Source organism: Pelodiscus sinensis, chromosome 3 (assembly GCF_049634645.1).
Source record: "Pelodiscus sinensis isolate JC-2024 chromosome 3, ASM4963464v1, whole genome shotgun sequence".
NCBI classification, from domain to species: domain Eukaryota; kingdom Metazoa; phylum Chordata; order Testudines; family Trionychidae; genus Pelodiscus; species Pelodiscus sinensis.
This window is the reverse complement of record NC_134713.1, coordinates 84,636,759-84,658,568: the sequence shown is the minus strand read 5'-3', so window position 1 is coordinate 84,658,568 and position 21,810 is coordinate 84,636,759. Positions and strand designations below refer to the sequence as shown.

Below are 21,810 nucleotides of genomic sequence, written 5' to 3'. Positions count from 1 at the left end.
CCCTCCCATAGCCCACACACTGGACCCCAGGCTCAGTCCTGAACCCCTCAGTTCCAGCTCAGAGCCTGCAATGAACCCCCTTACCTTATCCTGGTGAAAGTGAGGATGCGGGGGGGGGGGGGAATGGAGGGAGGTGGGATGGAGTGAGTGGGTTGGGACCTCAGAGGAAAGTAGGGGAAGGGGCGTGGCCTCAGGAAAGGGTGTTTGGGTGTGTGTGATTAGACAGTTAAGCACACTAATCTTCATAGGTTGCATAATAAGAATTTTAAGCTTCGTATGAGTTTTGAAGTGGGCTGTATCTTTAAAAAGCAAAAGCCTCTATATCTTCAAGTGCTTGTTCACATCAATTCCAGTCGGGTGTGTGTACACAGATGTCAGAAACTTTTCACTTGTGACCTGCTCAGCCCCACCTCCCTTCAGTTCCTTCTTACCGTCTGTGGCAACATTGGAACAGTTGTTTGCTTCCAAATGTTCCCTTAGCTGTCTCAGTTTGTAGTTACTGTTTTAGTTGTTAGTCATGAGTTAGTTGGTGGTTGGGATTGTTCTGTCTCACCACCTGCCTGGGGCTGCAGGGCATGTGCTTAAGGCTTTGCAATACTTGTCACAAGTCTATGCCGAAAAGCTACCCCTATGACTCATGCCTTAAGTGCTTAGAGGAAGCCCATCAGTCAGAGCACTGTAAAATTTGCAAAGTTTGCAAGCCTTGCACAGTGAAAAAGAGAGACTTTCATTTGAAGCAGGCACAGGGTACATACAGGGTCAATGGTGGCCTTGTCGGCACCAGTAACTATGGTGGCACCACTGGCCTTGCCAGCACCAGTATCTGTGGCAGCACCGGTGGCCTTGTCAGTACCAGCAAAACTGTCAGTTTCAGTGACCTCGGCGGCACCAGTAGTGCCATCCATGCAGGAAGGTCTGCCACCTTTGTCTCTGGGCCAGTCGGTACTGGGAGATGGTAATGGACTGGCACACAGCAGTAGCACCCCTTCAGGGCATGCCTGGGGCTTTCCCACCTGCTCCAACGAGGCCTCCTGATCATTGAGGCAAACATGAATCAATGGCTCAGCACCAGTCTTGCCTCCTCTCCCAGGCTCCCTCGATGGCACTGCCATAGTCTGTGTTGGACTATTCATCGGAGTCCGACGTAGAATCAGTACGGTCCGGGGCATCCTCCCATACGTCCTCTCCTCGGCACTGATCCCGCTCATGGCACCGGTCCTGACACCAGGGATACCAGCCTCACCAAACATGGCCACCCCTGATCGAATCATAGTGGCCATTCTGGACGCCCTGGGCCTCTTACCAAATGCCAGGTCCAGCACCGTCTACTTAGGGCTCCATTCAGTCTCGATCCAGCGACCCCTTTGTCTAGAACCCTGCCTCGGAGTATGTAGGTAGCCCACAGAGGGACCAGTTGTGTCCCCAGGTAGAGGGTGAGGGTCAGGGAGTGCAGGACCAACCACAGTCCCTGGCAACCTCCCAGGTGGCAGACCCAACTCAAGACTAGCCAGTGGTAATAGAGTCCTCGTCATCATCTCTGGACAAGGCCCTGGCTGACCCAGCTCTGTCTATGCCATCTCTGGATGCTAGAGCCTACCAGGAGCTGCTGCGCCATCTAGCAGCCAATTTGGGGGTGCAGGCAGAAGTCGTCAGTGAAGACTCAGATCTCATTATCGACATGTTCTCAGCAGATGCACTACTGAGGCTGATATTGCCACTCAATAAGGTGGTTTCTGAAATTATCACCAATCTATGGAAGATGCCTGCATCCATCCCGCCTACTCAGAAAGGAGTAGAGAAGCGCTATTTTGTCCCCCAGATCAGACATGAACATTTATACTCCCATCTGGCTCCAGGCTCGCTCATAGTCCAGGCGGCAGGGCAAAAGGAGAGAGGCTGGGTCAGCCAGGACCTACCCCCAAAAGCAGGGAGCCGAAAAAACTGGACCTGCTGGGTAGGAAGGCATATGCCATTGGAGGCCTTCAGCTGCACATTGCCAACCAACAGGCGATGTTAAGCAGGTATGCATGTAATACCTGGATGGCAGTGGATAAATTTTAAAGAACGCCTGCCACAAGACTACCACCAGGAGTTTGCAGTGCTGACGGAGGAGGGTAGAATTATCTCCTCCACAGTGTTGCAGGCCATGCTGGACACAGCAGACTCAGCGGCATGTATGATGGCCACAGGGGTTGTGATGCTCCATGGGGTCTGGCTGCAAGTTTTTGGCAGGACTTGCCATTTGAGGGAAAGGGCCTCTTTTCCAAACAGATGGATGCCAGCCTGCTTAGTCTAAAGGACTCCAGGCCTACGTGTAGGTCCCTGGGAATCCACACGCTGGCCACACAGAGGCAGTTGTTCAACGCGAAACCACAGGGCAGGCACCCCTATCAGGGCTATAGACCTTATCAAATGAGGCACAGGCCTCAAAATGCCGGCAACAGTAATTCCAATGGACGCAACAGGAGGCATAGGTCTCGTCTGGACTCAGAAAGGGGAGGAGGGCCACCCTCTCCTCAGCAGCCCAAGTCCTCGTTTTGAAGGTACACCCAAGGACAGAGTACTAGTTCCCATGTTAGACTCCCTCCCCCTCTCCCCCCTTGGGGATAGGATCTCCCACTTTTACCAGTCTTGGGCCCAGATTACAATCGACAGCTGGGTCCTTGGCCTAGTGGCAATGGGATATTCCACTCCCTTCCATTCTTTGCCACCCTCCCACCCCCCCCCCCATCCCCATCCCTCTTCAGGGACCCCTCTCACAAGCATCTTTTGAATCGAGGTGGTGTCGTTCTTCCAGCAAGGGATGGCGAAAAGGGTTCCTCAAGAATTTGAGGGAAGGGGATTCTACTCCCGGTACTTCCTCATCCACAAAGCAAAGGGAGGCCTCAGACCTATTTTGGACCTAAGGGATCTAAATGCCCTTATACCAAAAGCAAAGTTCAAGATGGTCACATTGGCAACTATTATTCCCTCCCTGGAAATGGGGGAGTGGTACGCTGCCCTCAACTTGAAAGACTTGTATTTTCATATTTCTATAAGGCCCGCCCTCAGGATGTTTCTCAGGATTACTGTGGGGCAGGAACACTTCCAGGTTTCAGTCCTCCCTTTGGGTATGTCTACACTACCACACTAGTTCGAACTAGGGTGGTAATGTAGGCAACCGGAGTTGGCAAATGAAGCCCGTGATTTGTATTTCCCGGACTTCACTTGCATCTCGCCGGGCGCCGCCATTTTTAAATGTCCGCTAGTGCAGACTCCGTGCCGCGTGTAGCCGCGCGGCACGGAGTCCGCACTAGCGGACATTTAAAAATGGCGGCGCCCGGCGAGATGCAAATGAAGCCCGGGAAATTCAAATCACGGGCTTCATTTGCAACTCCGGTTGCCTACATTACCACCCTAGTTCGAACTAGGGTGGTAGTGTAGACATACCCAAAACGATAAAACTCCCCAGCTACATCTACGCTGCAGGCTTTTTGTGCAAGAACAACTGTTCTTGTGCAAAAACTTGCAGAGAGTCTACACTGCATGCGCATTCTTGAGCAAGAGCTCTTTCACAAGAAGGCACTGAAGACCGGCAACATGAATTTCTTGTGCAAGAAAGCTCTATGGCTAAAATGGCCATGAGAGCTTTCTTGCTCAAGAAAGCGTCCACACTGCCATGGGCGCACTTGCACAAGAGCCCATGGCAGTGTGGACGCGCTCTTGTGGAAAACCTTTTGCACAAGAACTCTTGTGCAAAACAGTTCTTGCGCAAGAAGCCTAAAGTATAGACGTAGCCCCCCTATATTGTAGCGATCCAGCCATTTTCTGAGCAGACAACTCTATGTATATTCCTCCCTTTCTGTATGTGCCCTGTGGTAGTGGCAGCCATGTGATTAAAAAAATAGTTGGGTACATCTTTGACTGCTTCATCTTCACTCGCTACTAACCATTTTCCTTGCGCCTTATTCTAACACTCCCATTTCTGGACTGCTTCATAAAGTGGCACCCCAAAAAAAAATGTTTCAGAGAAATGTTTCTTCTTAACTTCCAAGTGTGGTATTCCTTTCTTCATGCCAAATTCAATTCCCCTGCGGTCCAGGAAAGAGCAGTGTTCAGTTTGAGCTAATTGCAGGTTTAAGGTGGCTCATAAAGAAACATTGCAGATTAGGCCTTTCTCCTTTTCCATCCTGTACCAGTGATCAGAGCTTTAGGGTTTGGTCCTTGGAGGTCTTGCGATACTGGACATGTATATCCTGGTCCTACTTGAGACATCTGTGTGCTACTTTAATACAACAGTGAATCATATTACAATGCATCTGTTTCTCAGTAACTTGTGACATTCCATTTGCCATTTGATCTGTTATAAAACTGGTAATATCCTTGTCTGATGGATAAAGCACCAGTTCCTAAGTTTTCTGAAGTGTACTGGACCTTACATCTGCCACTGGTGCGGAACTGAATATTCCCATGAAGAAACTCACAGTAGCATACATTTGCAAGTGAAGGAAACATTTCTCTGGGAGGCTGATTTAAAAGAACAAATGACCTATCCCCTCAATTCTTTGAATCTATTACTCATGTTAGAACATGTTGCTCAGAATTTAGTTCAGGGATGAGAGATTAGGTGAGCTGGTCAGAGGTGTCTGATTAATGCAATTTATCACATGGATCTAACCACCAGTTAAGGGGCTGCGTGCATTCTCTGTGTGCATACATGTATATATGTAAAAGGTGTGTATAGTTAGCCTTCCTTGAGGAGACTGGTATATTTTGAACACGAGAAAATGACATTTGTGTCCAGTCTGTCCTCCTAACATGGAAGAGAGTCAGAAAAATGATTTATCTTAACCAGCCTGTTTATTAACAACAGTGGTCATTGGAGAGATAATCCAAGATCTTTAACATCCTAATGAATGCCACTCTGAAAATGCTGTGCCATAGAATGTTGGCTATTAATGTGGGATTTTTCCAATAAATCTTTATTTGAGTACAAGAGGTGAGATTCAAATGAAGTGCAAAATCGGCATTTCCCATCACTTGTCTCTTTTATAACTTTATATAGAGAACAGCTAAACTGGCATATAAGAACAGATTTGTTGTAGTACTAGAATGCCCTTTAGACAAAGTCACATCAGCCATCTTGTCAGATGTAGGGAGTATTCCTGTAGTGCAGTGTTCCCATGGGAAGTGATATGTTCCCTTTTGCATGTTAGACCGGCTTTGTACTCTGGTGCAAGACTGGTGTAAGCATCGAGACAGAACGGTCCCTTCCATCTCTGGAGTCCCTGCATTCCAGATAGGCCCTTGCTCAAGGGGCGTAAGGGAAGTTCTTGCATTACCTCCCACATATACACAGCTCCTGTCCACCTGCATAAGGTGAATGGATTGTCAGAGTATGGTCCTAAATTAAAATGTCGCTATGGGGCTGAGACCTACATCAGCCCAGTATATGAAATGTGGTATGTATCAGTTCCAGGATGCACCCTCATTGCTGGTCTGGTTCCTCCACCTGGTAACTCTGGGTATTAGCTCTTGAGAGTCCAGTCTGCAGCTCTTCTTGCTCTAGAACCATCTAGCATCATCTTCCTGGCTCAGCCCTCTGGGGTACAGTCCACCAGCAGTCTTCCCAATCACTACCTTCTTAACTGGTAGGGAAACATGGGTCCACCCTGTTTTCCATGTACTAGTCCAGGGACTCTCGGCTAATTAGTTTTGAGCTTTCTCTCTCTGCTCTCATTGCTCCTTCCCTGGACTGTTTCCTACCACTGTGGATACCCTTCTCTCGCTCTCTCTCTCTGGGAATACCAGCTCCAAACCTCCTCCCTTTTCCTAGCGAGTGACTGCCCTTTTCTCTAGCCTCCCTGTCTGTTGATAGCTATTTAGTTGTATAGGTTCTACCTTTTCCTGCACAGGTGGCCTTGCTCACAATCCCTGCTCCCTGACTTATCCAGGTGCACCTTGTGGCTTTAATTGACATGCCTGGTCACCTTAAGCCCTTCCAAATCTGTGTGGGTTGGACATGCTATCACAGTATCCTTTCTTGCATCAAGCTGCGTTTAACAGGAAACCCTCTCAACTGTGCAACATAATTGTGACAGAGCGGTAGCTCATTCTGTGAGGCCAGGGGCAAAGCCAAATGACTTGGAAAAAAGAGCTTGGCATAAGCTGTGAACATACCTGTGAATAAAGGGCCACTGTAAAACTTTTTTTTTTTTTCAATTTGAGGCTGGAGCGCCAGGCAGGCGGCAGCCTGAACACGGGCCAGGCGGGGGCAGCAGTTCCCCGCTGGGTCCTGGAATGTCTGGGCCCCAGAGCACAGTGAGGAGCTGCTGCCACCGCCCCCTGGCTTGGCCCTAGTCCTCCTCCGGCATCCGGAAGTGGCCAAGAGACTGGGGCTGCAACCAGGGAGAGGTGTGGGAGAGCTGTGGGGCAGAAGCTGAGAGGCTGTGGGGAGAGAGGTCAGGGCTGGTGACCAGTGTGGGGGCCGAGAGGCCGGAGCTGGCTGTGGCCATGGAAGGGGACTGGGGGCAGCCAAAAGACTGGGGCTGGCTGCAGCTGGGGGGGGGGGGGGAGGGCAGGGCGGGGGAAAAGAGGCTGGGGCTGGCCAAGCAGGGAGCTGCTGACAGGCTGGGGATGGTACGGCTGCCGGCCATCCCCTCCGCGGTGGCTGGGAGGAGAGCTGTGCCTGCCTTACCCCAGAGAAAGCATAGCAAGCAGGGGTCACCACCCCCTAGTGAAAAATAAAAAAGTTTACTGTAGGTATATCAGAATTTTGCACATAGCATTTGGGACTTGAGAATATAATATATGGGAACCAGCTATAGCCTGGTGCACATCTTGGGTAATCCCTTTGACTTCAGTTGGGTTGAATGCTAGATACAACAAGATCAAATGTGGCCTTTTAGATTCATAATAATGGTGTTTAAAAAAAATAACGGGGAGAGGAAGGTAAGGTGACCAACGAACATATCCTGAAGATACAGGTTTGAAATTTTTTAGGAGTTCAAGGGAAGAAACATATACTGCTATAATCAGAGTATAATAAGCAGATCATGTCTGAGAAGAAAAAAACCCCACATTTTAAAATTCATTTTCCCACTCCCCTGTCCCCCAAATGAAACAGCTACACTGCAGATTTTTTTCTGTGAGAATTCAATATGGGATTCTGGGTACAACAGAATCTTTCATGTTTTAAAAAGAATCTTCAAAGCTTTCTCTTCTGCTGCAGGATCAGAGCTTTACGCCTTGAAGAAAAGGTGAAAAGAGTTGAGATGTCTTGCAGACTAAAATCTTTTTGAAAAACAACTTCAGTGTTATATCTGTATCAATTATTTGACTACAAAAATAGAAAGTAATATCTCCTTTTAATGAACATTTCTTTATAGGTATCTCTCTATCTATCAGTAAACACTCCTCCCAAAAGAGTGCTTTTAATTTCTCAGTGTTTGTTTTATATAAAAATACATTTTTGGCTCCCTGTATTCCATTCCTTTAACTGGTTGGCAATTTAGAGGTATGCAAGTCATTTCTTCTCACCCCTTTTTCCTCAGGCTGATCCTGCTGGGATACACAGGAAGCCAAGTCTGAGATTTAAAAAAACAAGTTAAAAAAAAACAACCTCAAAACACTTTTCATTATCTTCTGGCTGACAATAGAGAAACTGAGTTGAAGCAACTAAAAGTGCATGTATTTAAAAGTAATGTTGTTAGTGGGTTTTTTCCTACACTCGGTATTGAATGTTTAGAGATGGCTTTTCAGAATGAATGTTCATCCTGTGAATGAGACCGTGTTTTCATTGCAATCAGAAATTTTAGCTATTGCTTGCTAAAAAAAAAATGTAAATTCACTTTTGTCAAAATGCTATTTTTTTGGAAAAAAATTGCCCACAGAAATAATTGGGGATGAAGGGGTTAAATTTGATTGATTGATTGATTTACTTATTTATTTATTTTGCAAACAATTGCCAAACAAAAAATTTAGTGAGCTCTAGTTTTGTCCTTTGTGAAGACAGAGGACACTGCTAACGTGATTAATATTAAAGCTGACCTATTCTAATAATAGCTCCATCTGGAAGGTGAAACTAGCTATCTGTTTCAAGGTTGGTTAATTTTTGGCCTACCAACCCTGATATTAAACTTTTCCATATATTTGAGTAGAGATTTGAAAAGAGCCTAAAGAATCTTCTTGAAAATGCTAAAATCATTAGCTGAAAACAGGTAGGCTGTGAGGTGCACAAGCTATATTTGTTAGATCATCTGAACCTCTTACACACGTTTTTGTTTTTTTGTTTTAAACAAAGACCTCACAGCCTATGGTTATATAGTGGATTAGTAATAACAGCTGTGGGGTAACAAAGGATTAAGATTGTCCTAGTTGATGACAGCATCAGCAATGAAATGCATGTGGTATGACTTCTTTCATTGTCAGAAAGCTCCAAAGACTTACAGGATTATATGCATATACAGGCAGTCCCCGGGTTACGTACAAGATAGGGACTGTAGGTTTGTTCTTAAGTTGAATCTGTATGTAAGTTGGAACTGGCGTCCAGATTCAGCTGCTGCTGAAACTGACCGCCAGTTCTGACTTACATACAGATTCAACTTAAGAACCCCAAGCGTCCCCAAGTCAGCTGCTGCTGAAACTGATCAGCGGCTGATTCCAGGAAGCCCGGGGCAGAGCAACTCTGCCTGGGGCTTCCTGTAGTCAGCCGCTGGTCAGTTTCAGCAGCGGCTGACTTGGGGACGCCTGGGGCAGAGCAGCTGGGGTGCTGCTGGGTTGCTCCAGTAGCACCGCTCCTCGCTCCTTGGCGCTACTGGACCAACCCAGCAGCACCCCAGCTGCTCTGCCCCAGGTGTCCTGATTCAGCCACTGCTGAAACTGACCAGCAGCGGCTGAATCAGGACCTGGGGCAGAGCAGCTGGGGTGCTGCAGGGTTGGTCCAGTAGTGCCCAGAGCGGCGCTGCAGGACCAATCGGCAGCGCCCCCAGCTGCTCTGCCCCAGGGTCCACAACAAAAGCCTGGTCTGCTGGGGGGGGGGGGGGGCACACTAGCTGCGGCCCCCCCCCCCCCCAGCAGACCAGGGATACGGGGAGCAGAGCCGCAGCGGCAGCGGGGTACCGCGCCTCTGAGACTTTGCTCTTGCAAAGTCTCAGAGGCGCGGGACCCCACCGCGGCTGCGGCTTCAGTCCCGGTGCCCCTGGTCTGCTGGGGACCGTCTCCAGCAGACCAGGGGCACCGGGAGCAGCTTACGAACGGGGCTTTCTCGCCCCAGAGCTCGCAGGCAGCAATCCGCCACCTCGACCTCCGGGGCGAGAAAGCCCCGTTCGTAAGTGCGGATCCGACATAAGTCGGATCCGCGTAAGTCGGGGACTGCCTCTAGTGAATATATTCATTATAGTGTTTATTTTTCATTCTTTGTTGATTAATAACTGTCAGTTTTTATAGTTTTATTTTATTATGACCTGAAGTTAGTTTTCTGTGGGAGAGTTCATCTTCAGGAATACAACTGAATAAGAATTATACGGAACTGTTTCCATTATGTCTTTTGTTGACAACGTTTTAAAATGGCAGATAAATTCTAATTACACTTTGAAAACCAAACAGGACAGTATTGAGATGAATTCCATCTATTATAATCATTCACACCAGGGATTAATTTGGCTCACTTTATTTTCCTGTGAGGATTAGGATGGGAAGAAGACTGTTGTTTTAAAAAAAGTGATGTACTTTGAAATTCAGTAGTATTTTTAAATGCTGATTTCAACTGTTTAGTATTTGTTCAGGAAAGCAAAATTTAAAGCAACTGTCACTTTTAACAGTTGAGTGATAGTTACATAATTAAATCAAACTTGGTGAAAATGTTCTAATAAATATATAATTCACCATAATAACTGCTTACCTTTTAGCATCCTGCTATGACCTCTGATTAAGAGGTTTCATATTAAATGAGTTTGCTAAACTTTGCTCTGCCCATCCTTAATAACTGTGAACAAGAACACAAGAGTATTTAAGACCTCATCATCCCTCTCATGATAATGTGTGGTCTGTTGCTAATAAAGATCATATATTCTCTACTTTCAAATTCTCTCCCTCCATACCAGGATTTGGAGCTATTGTTTGAAATGCAGTAGTGCATAAAGATCCAAATTGAAGTTGTTTATTGTAGCTTTTATTGTATTCTTTTAGAACAAATTTATTTTTTCCGGTGTTACTCGTTCCTTTTTAACTGAACTCATTTCTTCTGTGTAGACTAGTAAGGAGAGGTGACTAAAACAGAACTCTCATGGCATCATATGAAATTTTGAAAATTACATATTTGTATGAGTTAGATTTAATGAATTGTCTTCAGATAGTCTACAGTTAAGCCTTTTTTATGTTTTGCCCATACATCCCAATATACACATAATATGTACAGGCAGTCCCTGGGCTACGTACAAGATAGGGACTGTAGGTTTGTTCTTAAGTTGAATTTGTACGTAAGTCGGAACTGGTACATATTGTACCCCAGGTGTCCCCGATTCAGCCGCTGGTGAAACTGACCAGCGGCTGACTACAGGAAGCCCAAGGCAGAGCTGCTTTGCCCTGGGCTTCCTGGAATCAGCCACTGATCAGTTTCAGCAGCAGCTGACTTGGAGACACCTGGGGTAGAGCAGCGCCCCAGCTGCTCTGTCCCAGGCGTCCAGATTCAGCTGCTGTTGAAACTGACCAGCAGCGGCTGAATCGGACACGCCTGGGGCAGAGCATCTGGAGTGCTGCTGGGTTGGTCTGGTAGCGCCGACCCTTGGCGCGGCGGGACCAACCCAGCAGCACCCCAACTGCTCTACCTCAGGCGTTGGCAAGAAAAGCCTGGTCTGCTGGGGGGGGGGGGGGGCGCACTAGCTGTGCCCCCCTCCCCCCCCAGCAGACCAGGGAGACGCGGAGTGGCTTTTCTCGCATCTCTCCCCGCCCCTTTTCTGACTCTTGGTATCAAAGACATCTCTCCTTATCAGATTCATGGTAGTCTCAAGACACTCCAAAGTAAATTTTGTACACGCTCCATGGGAAATACGTTACCATGTATCTTAGCAGAAGTCTGAATTTCATAGCCCAGTAGGTCACCAATTCTAGCCTAAATCTGGATTTCATATTTGATGGGAAATCCCAGGTTTGCTATAGATCAGAATGGTGAAACATCTAACTTTGGCCAAGTGGAGCACATGGTTTTCTCTTGCACATACTCAAAGTAAATTGAAATTTGGTCTTTATTGCTGTAGCATATAGTGCTATAGGTATAAATCTTCAAGATTAATGGTTTTCTCTTTCTCTGCACTCCTAAAATAATCTGATATTATACATTACAGGCAGAAGCAACAAATTAACAGTTTATATCAGAAGATAAGGGAGAATGAATTACGGGCTCAACATGCCAGGCTGAGCCATCTTGGGAATTGTGAAGAATCCTACGTGACAAATTTACAGGTAGGATAGTTATTTTTGTTTGAATAGTTCAATATATATAAACGGAACAAGTTTGAAATACCTGAGGACATGTCCACAGTCCATTGAAGGCCAAAAAAGTAAAGCTGTTTGAATTGTTTGTTGTCCGTAATATTGCCTGCCACTCATGCTCCTTCAAATGCTGTCTCTGTGGGTGCTCCGCTACAGGCGGCTGTGCATCCCCATGCCGTCAATCAGATATTTTTGATAGAAGAGTCTGGTCATGGTGTTTGTGTGCAGCAGCTGTCTCATGGCACTGCTGGCACATGCATGCCCTGGCCCCCTTAGTTCTTTATCAGTCATCCTCAGCTTGAGGCGGAGTCTGTTAGTGGTATCCATACAAAGGATGTTACGCAAAGGTGTTATGCACAGGTGTACATATAATAATGTAAATAATAAACTTTATATAAAACATTAACGAAGGCTTTTCACAATTAACAGCAATTTTAAAATCAAGATTCAGAGGATTTTTGCTTTGGTTGGCTTATTCAGTAGCTATTCCCAGGAGTTACTTTTCTTAACGGTAATTCTTGTTTAATCTTTGAAAAGATTTTAAAAATGATTCTGAATATTTTGTCTGCTTTTGTTAGAGATGTCGTCAGCTCAAAAATTATGTCTTTTAACGTAATCAAATAGCCTTATACATTCTGATGTAGATTATTGAAATGGAAAGACTTTAAAAAATGCAACTTACTTTTTTTCATCATTCTTGCTACCTGTCTCCATCTTGCACTTCTCTCACCATTGACAATGACAATAGAAATGACTCAGTGCAGTAGACAGAGCAACAGATATAAAACCTAGTTTCTTTTCTTGGCTCTGCCACTTTTGAGACCTTGGGCAAGTCAGTCCACCTTTTGGTGCCTCCATTGCTCCCTCTAAAAAACAGGGATAATAATGTTTACCATCTTTCAAACAGCTTCTACCAATTAAGTACCATTACAATATTCTGGTTTGTTCATAGTTACTTTGTAGTCTGGCTTGCTTTCTGGGGTTCTAATGAAATGTTCTGAGTAGGAAACAATACAGATATCTTCGTTTTCTGTACAAGAAAAAACTCTAAATTTTGGGGCAAATTTGACCATCTCCTTTTAAGCATGTTATGGAGATCATTGTCATTTTTTATTTTAAAGTCTGATTTGCCAAATTTAGATATACTTTGTGGAAGAGAAGAATAACTTCCAGAAATTTGCTTACAAGTAGCTCAGACATCCGATATCAACTGAAAATGAAGTCCCACTCTAGCTGTGTACAAAAAAAAAAAAAAGTAAAGTTGTGTGCTTCACTACAGCTAGAAGTGTGATTCCCCAGCTTGTGTTATTTTTACCTATGGTAGTTTGAGGAGAGCTAGCATGAATATGTGCCTATGAACCAGGGAATGACTGGGTTTGTATGGTAGGTACAGCCTAATGAATACTAGAGCAATTATCTTCCATAGCTTGTGCTGTGTCACCTATCCTCAATAAACAAGTTTCTTTGAATAATGCAGTGCCTATCTTACAGTCCACTAAGCGAGAGCGTTTTTCTCTAGGTTATGTAAAGCTAATGTCAGCTGCACTCAACTATACTTTTTCTTTTCAGAAGCATCAACAATATGAGAGCACATCATTGCAAGCTCCATTTTCAGAAAGATCAGTATCTCACTGTGAGCTTGAGCAAAAACTTGCATCAGTTGAGAATAAGGAAATGCAGCTCAATGAGTTTCTCAAGCAAATTTCAAACAAATCCAGTGAAGAGAAAAAGAAGATGGAAGAGAAAGTAGGTGGTTTTCATGTTTAGGTGTCCCCTGCGTGCCATGTTGTATTGGAATTTTTTCAATAGACAGCAACTAATGTGTAGGCACTAAATTATCCTGCAATGTCTATAGCCAATCTACAATCTGGTGTTTAAACATGCCAGGTATAATTCACCATTTGTTCCAGTGTTATGTGCTGTTCGTTTTAAGTGGAGTTGCTGTGTGTGAAACTCGAGTATCACAGTGTGAACTGTGTCCATTAGAAAAGTACCAGACCTCCAACTGAGTGGCAGCATGAATTCCCCATCCAAAGTGAAAGGGGCTTTTTTTTTTTTTTTAAAAGACTTCTGAACAGGGGCAGTCTTGCTATCCTGTACATGTGTGCAGTGCCTCCTGCAGTAAAGCTCTAGGTGTGATACAAGTAACAAATAATAACAGCCAATCAGATATTATAAACTACTGCCACAGGTACCATAACATGTCTGCCACATGGATTGTAACTTGTGAATATGAATGTAATTCTGGAACATTCAGAACCAGGGAGAGACCATGCTGACTGAGGGAGCAGAAAAACAACTCAATGAAATAGCATTAGCTTCTCCTGGAGGGAATGAAAAAGCTGTGGACAGCTTCAATGGTGTTACCCTATGAATGTAAATGACTTTCCCTCTTCCAGCTGCCATCTTCAGCACCATGTTAATTAAGCTTGCTCCCTGCAAGCATATCTGACCTGATGCTGAAATCACCCATCTCCACTGTGGCTCTTGTGGTTGCTAATGCGAATGGAACTAAAGAGAAACATTGTTTCTTAAATTTCCCTAGTGCAGAGAAGGCTGTAGGCTGCTAAGCACAAAGGCTTGTTATGGTTTGTTGAAATCTTAATTTTTGTTTTCTTTACTTACCTTCAGTTGAGCAGTTCCCTTAGAAGGGACATCGGCTCCTCTGAGAAATCTTAAAATACGACGTACAAACTGACGACTCAGAATATTTACAAAACATCATTATATCATGTCTGCAATAGAAACAGTATCTATTCCTGACAAGCATGAATGGGTCTGAACCCCTCTTGAATGTTATAAATAGTATTCAGAAGCCAGTTAAGGCCTGTGGCTGACTCTTATTTCAGCTGGTCAGTTAGGCTTGCTCAACATATCACTTTAAAGGAAAATTGCATCTCTATACCTCAGCTAAACAGTCTGAAGATTCATGTGATTTGAAGCACCTATTAACATGAATAAACAAACATATTTCTGTTAAATAGCGTGGAAAGTTTGGGCCTAGAATGGCTGTCTCTAATACAGCAGAGACAGGTCTCAAAAACTGAGCCATTCTTACTTCTGGAGTGAATGTGTCCAATCCATGAGTGAAAAGCTGCTGCCTGCGCTGATTCTGGGCTTTTCTAGGAGTTGGGCAGACTCCCTGCAGCCTAATTCACTGCACAGCCATGACTTCTTCCCTAAGTCCCATTCAGCTTGTGGACTGAATGAGGCAGGGATCCTGGGGAAACCGGGGGGGTGGGGGGATGTGATCACATAATTAAAGTAGGATTGGATTACAGTGGCAGAAGGGAGGGACTGTAGGGCCAGAAAGGACACATGTTGTAGAGACACCGCTGACAGGAGGTCTGAACTCTGGGTTAGAGCCTAGTCCAGTAGGCTGCCTGTTTGCATGACCCCCATGCATCATCAACTGTACTAATGTTAAGATCAGTCAGAGCCAAAAGAGGAAGAGGCCCCTGATCAGTGACTTAGGAATTGATCCTGAGGGTACTGACGTTTATTTTCCTCATCAAGGGAACTATTTGCTGATTATAATTTCTTGGTGAATTCCTGCCTCCCTAAAGGCTGTGGTAGGGTTCTCCATTCCAAGACAAGGGGCAGGAGTTTGTAACAAACACCTAGTAAGGGAGGAACCCCAGCTACATAGAAGAGGACCAAATTAAGGTTTCATAGACCACTTTAATAGTGACATTAATACTAACTTTCGAGGGCTGACCTTTACCGGAAAAACAATCCTCTAAGAAGGGGAAGAGGATACTGTGATTGCAGGAAAGAAAACTCAGATTGTGGGTGTAAGAGGAACAGGGAAGAGAAGAAAAAGGGGAGATGTGGAGAAGGCCATAGTATTAGTCGGTGAAAATGATGGAAGATTTTAGTGGGCCAAATAGTTGTGCAAAACCACACTGAAGAAAGCACAAGACCAGCATCCTCTCAAGGAAGATGAGATGTCAGAGTAGCAAAGGCATTTTGGAGGACCATAGGTTTGGGGAGCACATCCAAATACTTTTGAGTTTGATCTGGTAAGAACTATCTTAGAATAGCCTGAATGCTGTGTCATATTTTGAAATCCTGATAATTAAGAGATTCATATAAAAACTAATCTTAAAACTTAACAGAATTTATAGTAAGGATGTGAAGAGGTGGGTAATTGGCTAATCGTGTAGTTGATAGAACTTTTATCAACTACACGATTAGTCAATAAGGGAAGGCACTCAGTCCCAGCTTGCACCGGGTCCAGGAGCTACCCACGCTGCGGCTTTGCAAGTTAAATGTAGTAGGAGGTGGGCAAGCAGGCAGCCCAGCTCCTACTATGTTTAAACTGTGGAGGCGCAGTGAGGGTAGATCCTGGGCCTGGTGCAAGCTGGGACTTTCTGGGCTTGCTCAGTCACAGCTTTTTTTGGGTCCTGGGACCCCCTACGGACAGGGGCTGCTGCCAAAGCAACCCCTGCCTGTGGCAAGTGTGGGCCCACCGCAGGCAGAAGCTGCTTCATGGCAGCCTCCCCCTGCCCCAAGTGCTGCTGCCTCTGATAGAGGCAGCAGTGCGGGGGGGGGGGGAGGGAGAGAGGAAGGAACAGGCAGTATTATGGGAATGGGGGGGGGGGGACTTGCTTTTAAGCCAGCTCCCCACCGGCTCCTGCTTCCCCCTTCTGCCCCTTGCTACCTCTATATCAGAGACAGTAAAGTGTGGGGCGGGGGTGAAGGGGGGGGCGAGTAGTCAACTACCCAGGAAGCTTAGGCTTATCGGATAGTCAACTACTCACATCTCTAATTTGTATGCAGCCCTTCTGTAGCCCCCAAGGATCCTGACTTGTTTAGAAAACTGTCCCTGGAAAAGCTTTTTAGATGTTGTCAACTAGTAATCATTTTTATAGACTCTATCATTAGACCCTGACGTTGCCAGTGTCACACATAGCATTTGTATTTTCAGCAGTATGGATGTGTTCAGCGCTAGACACAGAAACAACAACTGCATTTCATATTTTAAAAGGCTACATTTCACACTTATTCATGGTGACAAGTGTTTCTAATCCTTTAAGTTGCTAGATTATTGACCTGAGCAATAGGGGAAGAGTTTTCATTAAATCAGATCCTGAATGAGAAGATTTTTAGTAGTCTTTTTTTAAGTCCTTGTTAATAAAGCAAGTGCCAGGAATATGTGCAGGTGTACGTATCTTGGTTCTCAAACATAGCAAAGAAATTATCTTGCAGACTGATGGTGAATTAAGATTCCCATAGTAAATCTGCCTTAACAAAGCTGCTATTTCATTGTGATGGCCTCTGATGCAGTTGTTGGGCTGTGTCAAATTTAAATTTTTGGCTCAGATTCCTAAAGGGTTTAGTCCAAATAGGAATATTAATTTTTAAAAAAATTTCTTGTAGCTGTTGCACAAAGTAATATAAACCCAAACATTTAGGACATCTGTCCTCAGAAGATGCTATCTGGCAACCTGTTTATATTGTATGTGTATATTATAAAATGAGTGTTGAAATAACACTTGGTAATGCAGGAAGAGTATTATGAGTGAACCACTGTTAATGGCAAGCACTTTGAGATCTACTGATTAAAAGCACTGTTTAAGACAGGGGTGGGCAATAAGCGGCCTATGGGCCCGACGTGGTTCGCCAGGGTTAGTGTCTGGTGGCCCGCCAGGGGCTAACCCTGGTGAACTATGTCCATCTCACAGGCCACTTATTACCTACCCCTGGTTTGAGCTAGGTATTATTTTTATTACCACTGCAGTACCTTTGGGCATCTGCTAGACTGGAACTCCACTGTGCTTGGTGGGCATATGCAGAAAAACAGTCCCTGCCTTAAAAACAAGACAAAGGATAGGAGAGGAAACAGGCACAGGGATGTGAAGTGACTTGCTCAGTGTCACCCAGCAGGTCAGTGGCAGAGGCTAGACTAGAACCAAGCCTCTTTTCCCCAGTCTAGTGCCCTATCTAAGGCCATGCCTTAAGTCTCATATGTGGGTTGTGACCAGGGGAGCCAACAGACTTGCCAAGCCCCTGGTGAAGGGGAGATGCACTCCCAAAATGGGGCAGTTGCTTTGGATGGAAGGGGCAGGGCCATGGGCAGCCATCCCTCACCATGACCCTCAGCTTCCTGGTGCTAGCTCTGAGCTGCCTGGAGCATGCTGCACTGTGCTCCAGCAGTGATTTAAAGGTTTTGGGGCTCCAGCCACCACTGCTACTAGTAGCAGCAGTGGTGGCTGGAAGCCCCGGGCACTTTTGAATCACCAGGCCCCAGGGCAGTTGCTCCGTTTTCCCTGCTGTTGGCAGGCCTGGCTGTGACCCAGAGTATTTACCCAAGATCTCTGAAATATATATGTATGATATGGATTTTTTTTAAGTAGGGCTGTATGCTCTAGTAGCTAATGTGCCACAGATCAGAGAAAACTATCCTAATTTATTCAGAACCAGAAGATTTACCTGGCATTGCTCAGGTCAGCAATTTCCCTGTGTGAATCGAAGGAGGGCGCCAGCCTCCCCCCCCCCCCAAAGGGCACTTGTGGGTGGGAGGTTTGGGTAGAGCTGGGGCTGAAGGGTTCAGTATACAGGCTGCTGTAGGGAGAGAGGCTACCCTAGTCCCCTCTCTCACTGCATCAGCTTTGAGCCAGATGCCACAGAAGAAAACTCTCCTATATAGTAAATAGCTATCCCTTACAGCCCTGCCCTCTGCTGCCCTATCTCTGGCTCATTTTTGTCTCCCTGGGGTCATTATACAGAATAACTGTCCTTTGAGCAGAGCCTTCCCATTTCATGTTATGAGAAATAATCACATTCCAGGCACATCCCATTGTCTTTACAGTCAAACCGTGACCTTGCTTTAAGTGACGCTAGCAGGAAGATTTGGTGGTCTTGATTGTTATCCTTTAGGAGTTCTTAAACAGATGGATGGACAGACTCATTCCCTCACAGACAGACAAGCTCTCTCAAATATATAGTAGATAAATAACTGAAAATTATGTGATATAATGCTGTCTGACTTCAAACCCACAAACATAGATCGGTTTCCCCTTTGGCTGAGTAGCAAAAATCCAGGTTCTTGTAGAGAGGTTTCCGTTTGGATGAGTAATTGATGGCATGGTATCAGAGTATTTTCTTAGTGCATTATGTTTATTACAAGAAATGTACACCAATCCTGTTCACCTGGATAAACAGTAGGAAAAAGCCAGCACGTAGATTGCTCTTCTATTGAAGCCTCACTCCAGGCTTTGCATTATCTCAAGAAACAATTCACTGCCTGTCATTTCTCTCCAAGGATCCACACAGACTCACAGCAAAATGCAGACTCTTTCAGCTGTCTGACCACCCTCTTGTTTTGTCCCAGTTCTCCTGCTGCTGTTCTTCCCATCTCTGTTTACAGGCAGAGCAAGCCAGAATAGTGAGAAACTTCCTAGCACATTGTGGGCACTTGACATGAAGAAGAATGTGTTAAATAAGGATGTTTGTCAATTCCCAGTCAGTGGGTCATTTAAATTAGAGTAAAACAACTGTAGCTTCATATGTGCTTGTTACAATGCAAATATTTAAAGATGAGAACTGGTCTGGATTTAAGCAAAATAAACAACCCTTTGGTGTAATGTTCTGTAATAGCTAACCCTTAGTTCGGGCTGAAAATATACCTTCTAAGGATCTGATGAGTTTTAAGAATGAAAAATCTATTTCTAGATTGACTAGTACAGATTTATTTTCTACCATAATAAATTATGTAATTTTATTATCTTTTTAGCTTAAAACTAGAGACCGATATATAAACAGCCTGAAAAAGAAATGTCAAAAGGAATCTGAACAAAACAAAGACAGACAGAGACGAATTGAAACCCTAGAAAAATATCTGGCTGACCTGCCAACGCTGGATGATGTAGAAAGACAGAGTAAGCAGGTAAAAGAGAAGTATCTGATTTTTAAGAATACTTAAAAGAAGAGGTACAGCTACAAACATATTCTGGTGGTGGGTTTGGCAATTCCTCTTGTCTGAGTTGCAGTGTGTATCACACTTTTCCCCACCTGGTTAGTAAGCTAAGTGTTAAAAGGTGGTTTAACAATGTAACAAGGATAATAAAAATAGAGGTTAGCACATTGTAGCTGGAAGCAGTCAAAATGAGGCTAACCGTGTATTCAGAAGATCACTGTAAAGCTGGGGCATGTAGTAAGTAATGTTAATACAGAACCTAGCATTGTATCTGACTATTTGGATGTAATGTCTCAGCTGCAGATTCTAGAAGAGAAGAACAAGCAGCTCCAAGAAACAGTGACAGATTTGGAGAAGAAGCTTGGAGACATTAGAACACAATGTAGGGAGAAAGAGCTGCAGCTTGTGTGTCAGAAAAAGAAAGAAAAAGACCTGGTTGCCACAGTGCAAAGGTACGAACACTACTTGCCCAGAGCTTTGGGACTGTTGTTTCAAGCCATCAAATTCTTTGTAACTTTACTCCAATACAGTGTCAGTGACTTTTATGTTTCTCACAGGAACATATTAGCACACAAAGTGTGACAGTGTGATGCATCAGAAAGCATGATGAGAATTTCCTTTGCTTCATTTTACCAATGATATGGTAACAGAGGAGTGGCTGACTAAAACCACAGTCTCTCTCAGTTGGTATCATGGAGTTGTGCTCAATAAGAGTGGAGTAGAATAAGCAAGTGCTGCAAAAGAGCATTGTACAGAGACTCCCAGTATTCCAAGTTAAATAATCCTGTACTGGAGAGTAGGAAAAGCTCAGGAGAAGTTGGCTGCAGGGTAAACTAGCCATGGAAGGGTCAAAGATTTAAAAATCCAGCATCCCTCTCCGAGTGGGGAGAGATTTGTTCTGAAGTGGGAGAATATTTACAGGGAGCTTTAACTGCAGCTGGTGTCCTGTTGCTGGCCTTATGTAATCATAAAGGAACAAATTTGGCAAATTTCCATGGAAAAATTCCAGATAGATGATTTAATGAGACAATGGCATTATGGCGTAGGTTACATTTTTATACTATTTAAAGGTGTAATTTTTAAAGGAAGAATACCAATTGGAGTTCTGTAATAAAGTGAGCCAAATGAAAAGGATTATTTGGTTATGAAAAGGATAATTTCTTATTATGGGAGTAGGTGTTACCTTAGTTTAGGATCCCCCACTTGCCTAAATGTACATGCCAGTAGCAGTCTAAAAGGGTATGACTGATGAAAGGCTAGCCAGTTGGGACATCTAGCCAGGCAGATCACTAGGCACATTGTTTCCAGCTTACAGCTGATGCACCTTTTTATTTGTGCTCATGGTTTTGTCTCACTTGAAAGCCTACAAATATTTGAAATGGTCTCTGGTTTCTGTATTGGAAAATAGGATTGTCACTGTAATAAAATGCATTTATTTTTGAAAGCTGCTGAGAAGGGAAGCTCTTGGCAGCACGTAGGGGCTTTAAATCAACTGCAGAGTGCTGGGAACATTCATGTGGCATGGAGACAGTGTAATGGCTGACATTTGGCTTTATGCTGCCCCCTCACATGCCCGTGTTAGAAGGCAGAAATGATAGACCATAGTGCTTGGCACTGTGGGGACATCTAGACAGCAGTGGAGCTCAGGGGGACCCCCTAGGCAACTTGAGTAAAGCTGCTGTAAGAACAACCCACAGAGCTGCTCTGACTATTGTTGGAGCTGATTCAGATCCTACAGCAGCCCATAAAATAGGCAGCACAAAGGTGCTATAAAGACACATTGCTTTCCTTCCTCTGGGTGCACCTCCAGTGCCATGCCTCAAGAATCTGGTCCAGGATTTTTAAACTATGACAAAATACTACAAAGGTGGACTACATTGAATACGCTTCAGGGGCACATCTAAACTCAAAACTCCGGTCATCTGAAGAAGTGGGCTCTGCCCACGAAAGCTCATGATACCATCTATATGTTTTGTTCATCTAGAAACTACCAGACCATTTGTTGTCTTTTAAATTTATATTGAATAAGTAATAAAACTTTCCTCTGCGTTTAGATTAGTCTGTTATTATTAGTGACATGGTGGCCTTAAGAAATCCAGGATTTACACCATTTACCCACCTGTCAGTTTACTTACACCTGAAGCTGGAATCTACTTGTAAAGTCTTGGTGGGTGTGGTGAGAGAGCAGGTGAAGTGGGTTATGGTGCCACTGGAACGTGCTGCAGTTTTGTTTGCTTGCCTTTCCAATAAATTGACTAGTTAGTTGCTTTTTTCATTCTTATCTCTGAACTGCAGTTTGCAACAGAAAGTAGAAAAATGCCTGGAAGATGGTATCCGCCTCCCCATGTTGGACACAAAACAGCTTCAGAGTGAGAATGAATGCCTCAAAGAAAAGAATGAGAGAGCCAGTAAGGTCAGTC

General features: G+C 44.6%; 1 protein-coding gene across 8 annotated transcripts in view; it reads left to right on the top strand.

Moving 5' to 3' along the window:
- CEP85L (centrosomal protein 85L) overlaps positions 1–21,810 on the top strand; it is a 229,318-nt gene that overhangs the window by 193,489 nt on the left and 14,019 nt on the right. For 6 of the 8 annotated variants that reach the window (XM_075924054.1, XM_025184650.2, XM_075924056.1 and 3 more), the window contains 5 exons: positions 11,322–11,439; positions 13,039–13,215; positions 19,208–19,360; positions 19,688–19,842; positions 21,686–21,803. In XM_075924054.1, coding sequence (XP_075780169.1) covers positions 11,322–11,439; positions 13,039–13,215; positions 19,208–19,360; positions 19,688–19,842; positions 21,686–21,803 — 721 coding nt within the window. The remainder of the gene's footprint in view (positions 1–11,321; positions 11,440–13,038; positions 13,216–19,207; positions 19,361–19,687; positions 19,843–21,685; positions 21,804–21,810) is intronic. The other 2 variants (XM_025184651.2, XM_075924053.1) reach the window with 1 other exon arrangement.